The 15,107-nt window shown below is 43.8% G+C and overlaps 1 protein-coding gene, 1 non-coding gene and 1 pseudogene across 2 annotated transcripts; 2 read left to right on the top strand and 1 right to left on the bottom strand.

The window, feature by feature from the left end:
• Positions 1 to 1,330: 1,330 nt before the first annotated feature.
• Positions 1,331 to 4,009, top strand: LOC119351893 (annotated as a pseudogene).
• Positions 4,010 to 5,936: 1,927 nt separating this feature from the next.
• LOC119359851 lies at positions 5,937 to 6,039 on the top strand. Its single transcript, XR_005172695.1, has one exon. It is a non-coding gene; the product is annotated as a U6 spliceosomal RNA (small nuclear RNA).
• A 578-nt stretch (positions 6,040 to 6,617) lies between these two features.
• Positions 6,618 to 10,455, bottom strand: LOC119356274 (uncharacterized membrane protein At1g16860-like). The gene is made up of 7 exons (XM_037623215.1): positions 10,335 to 10,455; positions 10,040 to 10,185; positions 8,464 to 9,253; positions 8,232 to 8,322; positions 7,555 to 7,710; positions 7,177 to 7,388; positions 6,618 to 7,055 (listed from the first exon to the last, which is right to left on the bottom strand). Exons 3-7 carry the CDS (start codon positions 9,123 to 9,125, stop codon positions 6,863 to 6,865), a joined length of 1,314 nt encoding a protein of 437 aa, XP_037479112.1. The 5' UTR covers positions 9,126 to 9,253; positions 10,040 to 10,185; positions 10,335 to 10,455; the 3' UTR covers positions 6,618 to 6,862.
• Positions 10,456 to 15,107: the final 4,652 nt, after the last annotated feature.

Genomic DNA, 15,107 nt, shown 5'->3' with positions numbered 1-15,107 from the left:
TTATTGCGTTTAATTTTAAAATGTTATTACCCTGTCTGATGAGTGATATTCCTTTATCAAATGTTTTTGTTATCCTTTTTCCTTTCTTTGTTAGAGCTATGTTCAATTATTTAAGCAACCTTCTTTTACAAGCAAACCTCTCCTTTGGGAATACCCTAACAGTATTTTATGTTGTCCAGACAAACTCAGCTCCTGAATACCACACTGAGAACGAAAGTGATATGACACGATATGTGCACGCACGAACTGCAGACCACATGATTTGAAGCCATACAAGTTGATAGAATGAGGCAATCCAGTGGATATGTCACCCGCCGTCTGTTCATCATGCATGAATCCATCGTGTGCATAGCAGTGCTCCACTGAGAAAGAAAGGGAAGACAAGGGCCTAGGTTTTTATGTTGGGATGATGGCATCTAAGTTCATGCAAGCTACAAAATCTGCATGGAAAATTTTCATGTGTGGTGTACCATGTCACTTAGGGATGCAAGTGGCGCGGGTTGGTGGATAATGGCACAACAAATTTAGCATTAATTTGTAGCATTGATGAGCTAATTGATAGTTTCGCGGGGTGAAGCGGGATGCCGCTTGCACCTCTATGTGAGTTAAAACCCCGTGTTGAAAGATACCACTAAAAACACAATTTTCACAGTAAAGAAACACCATCTTGTGCAAAATATTACCATGACACGCTAATAGAATAGTATGGAAAGGTGTCTGCCTAATGGATGATGGATGCAAATCTAGACCAAACAATGCAATGCTTACTTTTTCGTACTTACCATTGCTTACTCAATGATAATACTTATAATCCCGTGATGGTTCGGAGACAAGGAGCGATTTTTTACCCAAGTACAACAATAATGAAGATGCACCCAAGATTTCTGAATTTGTATGGGAATTTTAAAAAAACATCAAGGAATAAGTATTTAGTTTTGTCTTTGCTCTCTATATGTAATGCTAAATTACAGCCTTTTTGAATATTGTGAATTCCAATATTATTAGGATATCTTTGCATTATCTTTTTATACACGTGAATTTTTACATTATTTATAATATTAGTCGAGATGACCATATATCTCACAAAAAACCCCAAAAAACCTTGAAAGAAGGAACTATCATGAAAGTTGGGATCCATTATTTATGCCCATGGTCACATCCTCTCATTTGGGAGGAGAGGTGGCATGGTGCTGTGCGTGGTTGGGGTGGACGGGATGGGGCGTGGCTCGTGGGACAGCAAGATCGTTCCCTATAAAAATGAACCATGATCAATTGAACATCTCTTGTGTTGACCACATCCAAGCAACAAGCAACCGTTCTTGCTTGCTGCTCAGCGCAATCAAATTCCATGGAGCTAAGCGCGGCCACCCTCCTCTCCCTCTCCCTCGTCTCACTGATCGTTCTCTTTTCCTTGCTTGGCCGCAAACCAACACCAAGTTCAAGGAAGAGGCAGCCTCCCGGCCCACGGCGTCTCCCCTTCATCGGAAGCCTCCTCCACCTCCTGACGGAGACGCCGCAGGTCGCTCTCCGGGACCTGGCCAGGAAGCACGGCCCGGTGATGTACCTGCGGCTGGGCCAGGTCGACACCGTCGTGATCTCCTCGCCGGCGGCGGCTGAGGAGGTGCTCCGGGACGACAACCTCAACTTCGCGTCGCGGCCGAGCCTTCTGTCCACGGAGATCGTGTGCTACGGAAACACTGACATCGCCTTCGCGCCATACGGCGCCTACTGGAGGACGCTGCGAAGGCTCTGCGTGGCGGAGCTCCTGAGCGCACGGAAGGTGAGGCAGTTCGCGCACATCAGGGACAGCGAGGCCCTGTCCCTCGTCAGTAAGATCCGCGCCGCCGCCGCCGGCGGAAGCGGCGAACCGGTCAATATCGGGAAGCTTCTCGTGTCCTGCGCGAACACGATCACCGCAAAGGCGACGTTCGGCGACGGGTGCGACGCCGAGCTCCAAGAGCGGTTCTTGTCTGCGATCCGGGTCGTGCTCGACACTGCATCGGGGACCTCTTCCCGTCCCTGCGGTTCGTGGACGTCGTCACTGGGCTGCAACGCCGGCTCCGGCGGGCGCGCGGGCAGCTCGACGACGTCTTTGACAGGATCATCGCTGGGTGCGAGGCGCGGCGACAGGAAAAGAAGACCGCAGCAACGACCGGAGACGATGATCTTCTGAGCGTCATGCTTAGGATCAAAGAGGAGGGGCAGCTTGAGTTCCCCATTGGCACTACAAACATCAAGGCAATCATAGTGGTAAGAGCATCTCTAGAAGACCCTTTAAACTGCGAAATTGAAAACGCAATTTTCAGTTCACAGAAACCGTGTTTTAAAGGTTGGTTTTAGCAGCGGCCAAACAGACCCCTCAAAATTAAACTGTAAAACCAAATATTCACTTATATTCTTTTCCCACGTCTTCTTCTTCCTCTCGCCTATGTTCATGGTCAGCTAGCTTGCTCCCACAAAATTAACGGACAGCACACGATGCGGCCAAATACGGAGCCACCGGCGACGAAATACAAAACGCACGAAGCGGCCAATCCAAGAGCTAGCTAGCTCCTCCGTCGGGCTAGCCAGAGCTAGCTAGCTCAGCTCTAGCTCAGCTCAAATCGATCCAGGAGCTAGCTAGCTCCTCCCTCGCCGTAGTGAGAGATGCGGCCGGAGGACCGGGGCGGCGCGAACGATGGACACGGATGGGCTGCCGGCGTTCAGGGAAGGGCGGGGCGGCATCCGGGGTGACGTGGACGGCGGACGCGGAAGTTTCCATGGTGCTTTCTTCCGATACAAGGCACCGTTGAACCGGATGCAAAAACTGTGTTTTTACAGATCGGAAGGAGTTTTTTACCGCATCCCTTAGAAAAATTTAAAGGTCGAAGATGTATAAGAGGTCTGTTTGGGCTACTTTTTCCGTCCAAAACTAAAAACTGGCGACTATTTTATAGTTCGGTGGGATAGAAGGGGTCTGCCAAGATATGCTCTTGTTGAAAGGCTGGCCTGCTGTGCCAATTGTTTCTCAAAGAGTTAGAACTATCACCGAGAAATGTGTGCGTGCAATATCCAAAATTAGGTGAATCTGAGTGAAAAAATATTTTGGGTAAGTTAATTTTCCAGGCCATTAAAATCCTTCTTTCTTCTTCCTTCACCTTTCTTCTTTTCCCAACCGTTCGTCCTCTCACAAGATCAAATTATACAAATTGCAAACTGAGTCAACTTACATGTACCTATTTTGCTAATGTTGATACCATTAGTTGAATTAACTATCATGGTTTCCCAATAGGACTTGTTCACGGCAGGGACGGAAACAACATCGTCAACGGTCGAGTGGATCATGTCGGAGCTCATGAGAAACCCAATGGTGATGGCCAAGACACAAGCAGAGGTGCGACAAACATTGGACAACAAGAGTCCAGAAGATCATGAGGGCCACATGGACAAGCTGGAATACACAAAGATGGTGATCAAGGAGGGCATGCGGTTGCACCCGGTGGTACCGCTTCTGCTCCCCCGTGTCTGCCGAGAGACCTGCAACATTGGTGGATTCAAGGTCTCGAAGGGCTCGAGGATAATGGTTAACGCATGGGCGATAGCAAGGAGCCCTGAGAATTGGAATGACGCGAACGAGTTCAGGCCAGAGAGGTTCGAGGACAACACAGTGGACTACAACGGCACACGGTTCATGTACATACCTTTCGGGAGCGGGAGGAGGATGTGCCCTGGCGGTGCCTTTGGGCTAGCTGTGTTGGAGATTCTCCTTGCACGGCTTCTGTACTACTTTGACTGGAGCCTCCCAGACGGAATTAAGCCGGATGAGCTTGATATGGACATGATCGTCGGCTCTACAACAAGGAGAAGGAACCAACTTCACCTAGTAGCGACGCCGTATAATGTTCCGACGGAAAATCAAGGTTGATCAACGTGTAATTGATGCTTGTGATGATGGATTAACTTTGGCAATTGTGCTCATGTGCGATTAAGGCCTTGTTAATTGCATATATGTCTTGATTTGTGAGATTAATATGGGTAAAACTCCCCACTCAACTTGCATGATGCGTGAACTTTAGTCACCCAACCATGAAAATGCCCACCTAACCAACTAAACTTTGTAAACATGAACCGTATGGTTCAGAACACGCCATCCTAGTGAGAAATCGGAACGTTGTCATGTTTATCCCACATATCGATGTCCTATTAGTGAGCATGGATCCTCCTAGTTTCTCCTCCATGACCACATCAACAAAAAGGGCATGTGTGGCTTGTTCTGAACCATATTGGTGTTCATCACCAAGTCAAGTGGATTTTTTGCGGGGGTAAAAGGAGTATATTACTCAAGAGCAGACAAGTTCATCCCTACACAGACTAGGGATGTTATCAGGACCGCAACGGATCCATACCACAGTTCGATCCTCCGTCCTTTCGAAGTTTGCTAACGTGTGACTTACATTATTCTGCTCTCTAGAGATATGAGTAACACGACACTCCCTTAGACCCATGAGACGCTTCACCTCAGAAATTACCATGGCGTACTGAGACCGATCTTGGCCTCGGGCATTGATCATCTGTACTGCTTGTAGACTGTCACTCTCGACGATGATCGGCATCTCCATCCATTGGTGAGCAAGGGCTAGGCCTTCCATGCAACCGGCGAGCTCCGCGCGCAAGGTGTTCAGACACGACCACAAGGACCTACACGCAGAGAAGAGAATGGCCCCATCATGGCCACGTAACACCATACCTGAACCTGCACTCCCGTCCTCATGTGAGTATGAGCCAAGTAGAGTGGATTTAACAAGCAATTTTAGAGTTCGATATGTTAGCGCATCATGCAAGTTGAGTGACCACGAGTAACACAAAAGCAATATTAACTACTACCTCCATTCACAAATATAAGATATTTTGGATATTTTAATATGGATTATAGATAGATTGAAATGAATGATCAAACCAATTAAAGCGTGTCTATGTACATCCGATTTAGTAAAAGTTTAAAACATCTTATGTTTATGAACAGAGGAGTAATAGTGATAAGAAAGGGAAGTCTACTTTCAAAAGCTTAGGCTCCAAAATGTCTACTACTAGAGTGAAAACTAGTCGACCGTCGATGGATCAGAAATAGTGTTTCCCCGTGAATAGCATAGGTTTGTAACTAGTAGTATATATGTCAATAGTTACGCCTTCGGGGATATTTTTCTTTACATTTTCCAAACAGTTTGTAAATACAGGACTATAATACTAATTTTGCTCATGAAACATCCGGGTTGACGATTAAGAACCAATTATTGTTAGTACTCCAATATGGAGCTTGGTACTCGTGATGTGGGGCCAAGATTTATGAATACTTTTTGCTCTTGTTTTGGAGGAGGAGCTACAACGACATATAGGGTTTGGTGGGACATTCCAGGATTGTCCTCTAGTATGACACTGCTGTCAAGATTTTCTTTGATTTCCTACAAAGGGAGATAAGGTAATTTTATGTTTTAAAATGTCTTGATTGCGCTAGACAGCACGATCAACACTATTACTCTATGCACCCCAGGAGCCTGCAAAAGCAGATTGGGCCATCCATCCCAATCATGCATCACAAACATGTGAGCACGTAAGAGCATGAGCAATGTAAATTGTTGTTCCAGATTTTGCAGCGACTTCTCGAAATCCAGGACCAGGTCCTTCATCCTTGATGTCACACTGGACAAGTCGCCCGGCTGCTGTACAATTCGTGGACACTGCCCACCTCATGCAGACCGGTTGCTGAGATGCTGAATGACAATGAACTTGGCCAAAATCGGGCCAGGGTGCCGGGTATGGCCGGAATCTAGCTAGGCAATGACCTGAACATTGAAGGAGCGAAGTTGATCGATGCACTACGGTTCCAAGTATAGTTAGCACTCATTCATTATTTATTTGCTCACAGGGCCATCAGATAAGTTGCACTAGGAGCTAGAATTGTCCCTTCGGGTACATGCGATAAAACTGGAATGATACAGGGAAGATTAGCATTGCCCCTTCTCAAGGATGACACGCACAAATTAAGTAATGGTCCATTAAAAAAAATCGCATGCCGGTCCATGCCTTCTTTCGCTGGCCTCATCTTCTCATACAACAAGGCCCTTCTGCTGCGACCCTGAAATGACACAGTTTTATGCCATATAGATCCTTGTACTTTTATTTGCCCCATCTCATCTTTATGACTAAGTCCTAATAGAGCACCACTTGAAATTTTGTCCTTTTATTTTCTCAAATGGCGCGTCTTGCTTGGCTGCACTCTTCATTGCTTCGTACAGTAGACCTTTATGTCCTCACCGCCTTATGGTTTTGGTAGTTAGACCTCCAAATCTCAATCTCAACTAAAGTAATTGAATCTGTGTGTCATATAAATTTCTCTTCCGGTGACACACAATGTCAAGATTTATTCGTACATGTTCTTTTGATTGAATTAGGTGCATCAAAAACAATAATCACCTCAACTCCTCGAGTAGAAAGCCAAAAAAACATGTTGTTTTCTACTGCAAATCACTAAATCAGCCCATGTCCTAATTAAGCAAGTTACTACAGATTACCACAGCTAGTGTGATGTTTTGGACAGAGATGGAAAACGAAAGATGTTTAGCAGCAGTGCAAGAAAACCATCCTAAATAATACGTATATATTAGACCCAAGGGAACAAGTCTTCAAACAACCCAAATGCCACCATATTACACACGTATTAAGAGCTCATAACCAAAAATGAGCAAAAGAGGACGTAATACATTGAGAAAGGGGTATACAGTGAAAACACAGATTACCCAGCCATACTCAATCTTTAGTACTCCCTCCAATCCACATTACGTGTCTGAGATTTGCTAGATACGGATGTATCTAGACACTCAGCTTGCTATACTGGTATGACATCCATGTCTGAAGTATCTTCACATCTCAAGACTAGTCCGTCAAGGTTCGATGGGAATAGGCACTTCCCCCACAGGCAACCAGATGAGACAGGCTCCGATGGAGGTACTATCATCAACATGCTCCCGCTCTTTTGAACAACCCCCATCACACTCACAGTGCTTCCTTCCTTGATGTATCTGCCGGTATGGGATTGAGTAAATAACAGTGATTCACTAATATCTTTTGGCACACATCTTCAGAAAAGAGTTAAATATTTCTATGTGATACAGGTGGAAAGCAACATAAAGAAAATAATACCCTTCTTTTAGGCGCATTTTCCGACCATCACTTGAGAGGTTCCTTTCTCGTAGCCATCTTAGAAATTCAGGAGACATGTCCTTGTTCTCAGGATTGATGTCAATTACTACCGGTTCATCGACATATGGTGTCACCCGTGCACCACTTCCTGTTCTCACCAATGCTCGAAGCCCAGATTGAAAATCGGAAATGTAGAAATCTACCGCAAAGCGCTGCAATAGTTACACAGGTGAAATGTCAAAGCCAGTTAGGAAGAAAGTAATATAATTGGAATATTAACATTTTTAAAAGACATCTTTATACTGGGAAGTAATTCATTGTATCAATTTATTTTAAACACCATTTTTCTAGGTACTTACAGAAAAAAATAAAACTCACCTCTGCTGTCTGTAATCCCCAGGTAAACCGGCGATGCTTGGGGTTTGCAATTTTTGAATCCCAACCCCTATACTCATACAGCCTAGTTGAAGTGTACACACATCTCGGAATCCTTTGAAATGAGGACTGCAGTGGGAAATTTCCACACGTAACAACCTGCGATGTTTGGCATACTGATCATTACTGTAAATGGTAAGTAACTAATTAATAATGTAACAAGTTTTCTCAGAACAGAAAATAATATGTTGTCAACCTGTAGATTAACATATGCAATCTCCAAAAAACTGAAAAGGATTTTATGCTACATGTGGAACGAAGTGATTATAAGAATCCAATTATAACTACCATGCAAATTCTACCATGAATAATAAACCGACATACAGAAATTTGGTGATATATTGATGTATTATGTGCTTGTATACAGGTCCAAAGCACATGCGGCAGAAAGGAACATGAAAGGTAAGTAACTTGAATCTGATGGTACATGTATTCATAAACCAAAACAAGAATCGTGTAACAGTAATACTCAACTATGTTCAGCTTAGTCTCATTAGCGCACATTGCAACAGAACGATCATAGGCTCAATGGAACAGGATGAATACTGACACTAAACAGAAATTTATCAGAGTGAAGATAACAACAATAAATCCAACAAGAACAGCAGCATTTCACATACCCCTGTAACCTTCACATACTCTCCACCTTTTGCAGTTATGAGATCAGTATCAGGATAGCTATTGACAAACCCGAGCACGCCTCTCCTGCCACTGAAAACATTCCAACACACAAGTGCGGAAACAGAACCAATCATTGCCACAACAACAACTATCAGCACAACCGCATTGTAAACAACAACAAGAATGAAGAGACCTATTGCAAACCCCATCAGCAAGAGTGTGATCACTTACCAGAGTACCAACTTCGAAATGCTTCCCTTAACTGAGAAACTACTTTCGGTGGTGAGAGTAGTAACAGCCTGGTTGTGAGCAAGCGATGTAGCCTGCACCTTCATTGATGCAGCAGAATCAAGAGATCCAGATACTTTTCTTCTTGGAGCACCAGACGAATTCAGTGGCCCGGAAGAATGAGGGCCAGATGTGATAAGCCCAGTTGTAGGAAGCACTGGAGGTAGAGGGCCAGAATTCTGGCGAGCCATTGGGGTCACACCTCCAGACTGGGGACCGGTTGACCACTTTGCTTGTTCTCGATGCTTATTGAATGGTCCGGAGTTAGATTTTGCTCTTGCTGATCCTCCAGCACCAGGAAGTGAAGATGAAAGAGAACCAGAGTAGTTTGACCGGCCACCAGCATTAGAGACAGGTCCAGAGTTGGAAGCAGCACCCCCAAATAAAGTATTACTCGAAGGCGCATTGCCCAGAGGACCAGATTTTCTGGACTTGTCAGCATGGAGGTCAAACATCTTCCCAAACTCTCCAGATTTCTTCAAGTCACCATGAGTGTACGGCATCAAATTGGAGCTAATGGTTGGGGCTTTCTCCTTAGGTTGCTCAGGTCGGCCAGATACATACAGGCCATTGCTCAGCTGATGTGATGGAAATCTAGAACCCATGTTTGAACCACCAGAATCAATTATGTATTATTATTCAACCAGCTCTAGTGTAATCAATTGAGGTCAATTTGAGGCTTGATGTGCACAACCATCCTTCTCATAGTACAACCTACACCTTGCATCAGCTCCTGAAAAAGGAGATGATAAATATATATTATAAAAACGATGGGTGTGAGGTACATTTTCGCATTATGTGACCAAGTGATAATCACGTTAGAACAAATACAATGCAAATAAAGAAAACTCAATGATGGCGTGAACCACAATAATACTGATCAAGAATATCGACAGGATTTAAAATGAGTGGCACAATAGTACACCACAGTGGTTTAACTATAGTAGAACATGAGCTAATTACAAAATTGATGCATGGGAACACAATAAAAAACATACTAGAGCAAGAAACCAACTCTTCAAAGAAAATGTAGTTTATCTATCATACAATTGTTTTTCCACTTTGAAGTTTATCATGGAGACCAAATAGAGTTGTTTTGCAAAAAAAAAATAACTTTGAAAAAAGTAGTAGTAGTTCTCTTTCGTCATGTAATTGTTTTTTCTTTAGAAAATCGTCGCTGGTAATGACAGTTGATTAGATGGCACTAACCCAGTGGCGGAGGATAATCAAAGCGGAGGGGGGGTCAGTTATTAGATATTAAAACACACAATATGCATCGAAAAAAGCCATATCTCTTTTATCATCCACAACAAAACGATCCAGCTGAAGCTCCAACCCACATCTCTCTTATTATCAACCACAATAATACTGATCAAGTTTGTAAGTCTGTAATGTGGCCAAGTCTAGGTATCAACTAACGCATCAAAGTCTGCACTGTAACTCGTCAATTTTGAGTGATGAATTATTTTCAGATACTTATAACTCATCGATTAGAAAGGCCGGCAGTCTAAGCAATAACCTGTAACCAGGGCGCAGGCGTCGGCGGCGTGCAGTACGGCGTGGGTGTGCGGTTCTGATCGAAGAGACGGAGAGGAGCAGGTCCAGTTCGTCAGCCGCGGGTGCACGGGCTGCCGCCGCCCGGCGTCGGTGGCGTGCGGCTCCAACCTAGAAAAGGGGAATTGAGGAGGAGGTCAGAGGAACCGACGAGTGCGTGGTGGTTGGTCGCTCAAATCAGGTCGGCAGACGGCAGCAGGTCGCCATGTCCATGGGGAATTGGAGATGGAGGCTGAAGGAGTCGAGGCACGGGGAATTACGGGGACGGAGGCCGGACGCGATCAATTTGGAGGAAACGGCAGGATCAGCGGCGGCGGCGCAGCCGGGCGTTACGTCCACTGCAGTGGCTGCGGCTGCAGAAGGAGGAGGAGGAGGTTGGGGGTGGCCGAGAGAGAAGATGGGCCAGGGCCTAGGTGGAAGAGAAGAGAAAGAAAGGAGGATGGGCTGCAACCCGTAGATAGGGACAGATTCTGGGCCGCAGAATTCGGCCCAGTTCAGCTGGGAACGTTTTTCCTCCAAAAAAAACAAAAGTGCAGAAATGTTTTAAAAAGAAAGTGCAGAAATTGGATTTTTTTTTCCTATGAATGTTGTTTTTAAAATTTCTATATTGGCATATTCGGAATAATCCCTCTGCTCCATAATGCAGTGTCTATATTCTTTTTGAAAAGTCAACCTTTACAAAATTTGATCAAGTTTTTAGAAAAATTATTTACATCTAGAATAAGAAATACATATCATTAAATACATCATGACACATAATTTCATATCTACTACTCCCTCCGATCCAAACGTATCCATCGCTATCACGGATCATACATCTAGAATAAGAAAAACAAAAATGCACCGCTTCCGCCTGTGACAACCTACACTTGATCCCTTGACGAATCCATCGCTATCACGGACCATAAATCCCCAGGCTCATTGCTGCTCCTCAGGATGATATGCCCTATCAATGTTGATATTGAGTAAGTCACCTTCAGGTCATTTCCAATGCACGTAAATGTCTTTCTCTTTCCTCATACTCCCTCCGTTCTAAAATTCTTGTTGTAAATTTGTCTAGATACGGATGTATTCTTGTCTTAGATGTCTAGATATTGATGTATCTAATACTAAAATGTGACATTTATCTAGATACGGATGTATCTAATACTAAAACATAACTTGATATATCTGTATCTAGACAAATGTAAGACAAAAAAATTGGGATGGAGGGAGTACTAGTTTTTGTACTCAATTGTAGAGTTTTCGTCGCCCACCTGGTTGCCTACATGCCGACACTCTATCAACAGGCTAGCTTTCCCTTTATTTATTTTGTTTCTCCGATTCCACCAGTTCCACAACATGCAACACACCTTCATCTATTGCTCTACCCTTGTTTTCTACTACACAATTTTATTTTTGTACACTTTGCTGTGTCTTTAAGAGCAGAGTTTTGTAAGAAAAACAAATTTTCCTCAAATGAATGGCCTAAGATATATCAATCCATGTAGATATAGGATTAAAATGGTCTCTCTCAAATAATCCTGAAATCAAATACAAGTGGTCTCTAATGTCTCCAGTTAACCTAATACAATTGTCAAATGTATAGGTGCACTAGTTCGACGAAGATATGATAATATATGCGTAATATGGATGGTAGAAGTAGCCTTTTGTAATCTGGGTAAATACGAACAAGATAACAAGTACCAAGAGTAAATAAAATGGTGTTTCAATGCTTGGAAACAAGTCCTAGGTTCATACTTTCACTAGTCTCAGTTCTCAACATCATTAACATAGTTAAACAACATGATATGCGCTCAAAAAGTGCGGTAAAAAATCACTTCAAAGTTTCTATTTTTATCGGAAAAAGTAGGATGAAATCACCTAGGTGCACTTAATAGCAATCCATCATCTTCCAAATCTTAATCTATTGAACCATCTCAATGGCTCACGGATAGTCCCAAAATTGTACTATGACAAAACCATGTTATACTATCATTCAACCTTTTATGCATAGAATACCCCAATGTCACCACAGGTATCCCCAAGTTATACTAGACATGCATCATGTAATCCCAAACCCAAAATATTCAATCCAACATAAAGGATTTTCAAAGATCAAAGCATCCACCACAAAAAGAATAGAGGGAGAAACATCATAAGATCCAACTTTATTAACAAGCCCATTATACAATCAAGATCGAAAGCTTTTAAGAACATGGGGGCAGAGAGAGATTGAACACATAGCTACTAATACATACCCTCGGCACCGAGGATGAACTACTCACACATCACCATGAGGAGAGAGAGAGAGTTGTTGGTGTCACGGAGTTGCGTCTCCTCCGGTCCACCGGGACTGGTTGGAGGCACATGTGTCGACGCCTCATGTGGTGGAGGTGTAGATCCAGACTACGTGGCTGATGTCGGGCTAGGAGTGAAAAGAGACGCCTTCTACTCCTCCTACCGTGGTGGGTACACTGTGATGTGGTCAGATGATAGTGGCTTGGACATGAATGCTGGGGCGGTGGTCCCGGGTGGAGGTCCGCATGGTTGGCTCTCTGGCGGGAACCATCGCCGGCGGTGGTGACTCTCCTCTTGGTCGTGTGGGCGATGGGACGGGTAGCGGCGGGTGGCTCGGGCGTTCTCTCTGTCTTGTCACTGGCAGTGCCCCAAACCGCATATGGGGATCTGTCCTCACCAAGCTCGTCATGGGAATCTCGTAGTGGCATGGGTGAGCTGCTGAGCGAAAGCTCTGCGCCTCGGCGCCGACGACGGTGACACTTGCGGGTGCCGCTATCTTCTCGAAGATGTCTTCGTGGTTCTTCTCTTTGTGTCTGGGCTCCGGGTGAAGACCTTTGTTCGTTGATGACTCAACAGCGGCGAAGCTTTGCGCCGTTCTCCCTCATGAGAGTGTTGTTGTGGAGCTTAGGTGTGCTAGGGCATAGTTTGGTGTTGTGTTCAGGTCTTCTTTTTTTCTCTTTTGGTTGCATAGAGTTCTGCGTATGCCGGTTATCTTGAGATCGGCTTCGTAAGAGGGCCACCTCTCCACCTTGTATTGCTCGGCCATGTACCTTGTTTGGTTGTGGCTTTATATATAAATATAAGCGGCGCGAAAACTTGTTTAGAGTAATCTTCATGCGTCGTGTCGCCTTCTTCATCCATAAAAGAGGTAGGAACATGTGCCCTACTATTGTCATATCCATGCTGACCTTTTCAGTGGCCACATACATGCAGAGCATTTCCACTGTGTCCTTAGCGATCATATCTCCTGTTTCACGACTCTTGCTGCAAATAAGAACATGTATGATCCGTAAAGACACCATAACAGTCAGGACACACTCGATTTTGAAGCTACTATAACAATGCTAAAAAGAAATAGTGAAACCGATAGAAATTGATAATTTTGGTGTTTTTAATTTTTGGACAATTATCAGAGGAACACCGACGATCAATAGGAAGGAAAGTAACAATATACATAGCAATGACTAGCAGTTAGGGGAGTAATGCATAGGAAATAAGTACATGTCTATGTAGAATGCAAGCTAGAAAAAAAATTCAATAGTGTAGATCATATTAAGGGACTAAAAACTGCAATTCATGCATGATAAATGTATATTATGAATCAAAACAAAAGTGCAAATTCAGAACTACGTTCACTTGCATTTGACTGACTGTTCCACCTGAATTCGATCAAACTTTGTTGACCAAAACAGAGCATATTATCTTCATCGACTTTATGTCCACAAAGTGCCGGAAAAGATGCAAGAAGGATGACTTGCTCATAAGTCAATCAATTTCTGAAATTCTCAAGTGGCGTGGATACAACCAGCTGACTTCATTGATATGAATTTGATTTTCCAAAAAAAATTGACTAAGCAATGCTATTAAATACCACCATCCATCTTACTGCTGATGTTACAAATTGTAAGACTCATTTCCCTGTTAATCACAAACCATGCCAGGCTATCTGTCATCGACATGCTCATAAGTTCTCATGTGGTTAAAGGGAGAATGAAAAATAACTCAAATAGTCATCCAATGTTTTTTTTCTACTGTGTCCTTGGAAATGAAAATCCACTCAGTGGTTAAAGGGAGAAATTTCCAGTAGTTGAATTTGTGCTCTACTGACTTATGCTTGGCTGCCTGCAGAGCCTGTTTAGTATACAACAGAGTATTTAGTTATGAATGAGGTTGTAACTTTACCATATGTAGAGTCAAATTTATTCAAGCTCCAATGTTAGTTTCATAATCACGCTAGGCTTAATTTTTATCTTGCGGACGTTCGCGGACGCCTACATGCCTACTTGCTTACAATGGAGAACCGGTGCATACATGGTGTCAGGTGCATGTCACTATTATTTGCGGCAAAAAGACATGAAAACTTAGTAGAAGCATGCAACTTGCACACATAGTAACCACTTATACTAGTACAAATCAAGCAATATAAGGGTACAGGGTCTGGTGCATTGACCCCACAATAGTTGCTTAAACCTAAATTAACTACATTGTGCTACCTTTATATGAAACTGTTTGAGCTGGCTGAGTTATGCAAATCTCCAATTAGTTAGCTTGTGTGACAGTGTGACTGATAACAAAGAACAATGTATGTTAAAAAAATCAAAGAATAATGCATCTACTTGGGCACCAGTGGGAAACTAACGCTCGCTAACCAGTTGAGTCCATTTCACTTCGTGTTACAACATGGTAAAGACATATGGTATTATACAAGCTTTTGAGATTTACACTAGGAATTTCAGAAAATCTTAAGGAACCAAGCCCATCATTCTGACAGTTCTGATGCCCAGCACGTTTATTGAACATATAAAAGATGAGCAAGTGCGGCCAACTAGCGGCACTAGCCACGTCTCCTTTTATTCGCGCGTCCTCTCCTCTCCCTTTCCCCTCGCTCACTTCCTCCTCCGTCACCCGCAGAACCCTAGCCGCCTTCTTCCGCAGAATCTCAGCCGTCTCCTCTCCCTCTCCACCCAGCTGCCCCCTCCTTGACGGCCTCCGCCTTCTCCCTCTCGCCCAGAGCAGGGCGGCCGGCGCCCCCC

This window comes from Triticum dicoccoides, chromosome 2A (assembly GCF_002162155.2).
Source record: "Triticum dicoccoides isolate Atlit2015 ecotype Zavitan chromosome 2A, WEW_v2.0, whole genome shotgun sequence".
Lineage (NCBI taxonomy): Eukaryota > Viridiplantae > Streptophyta > Magnoliopsida > Poales > Poaceae > Triticum > Triticum dicoccoides.
Note: the sequence above shows the minus strand (reverse complement) of the source record. Positions and strands in the feature narration are given on the sequence as shown.

Excerpts from the sequence above, each read along its gene's own strand:
- LOC119356274 (XM_037623215.1), bottom strand. The coding sequence starts at position 9,125 with ATGGGTTCTAGATTTCCATCACATCAGCTGAGCAATGGCCTGTATGTA. Across the intron at positions 7,711-8,231 it reads AGTATGTGAAGGTTACAGGG|GTTGTTACGTGTGGAAATTT; the intron begins GTATGTGAAATG and ends CAAACATCGCAG. Across the intron at positions 7,389-7,554 it reads GGGGATTACAGACAGCAGAG|CGCTTTGCGGTAGATTTCTA; the intron begins GTGAGTTTTATT and ends TAACTATTGCAG.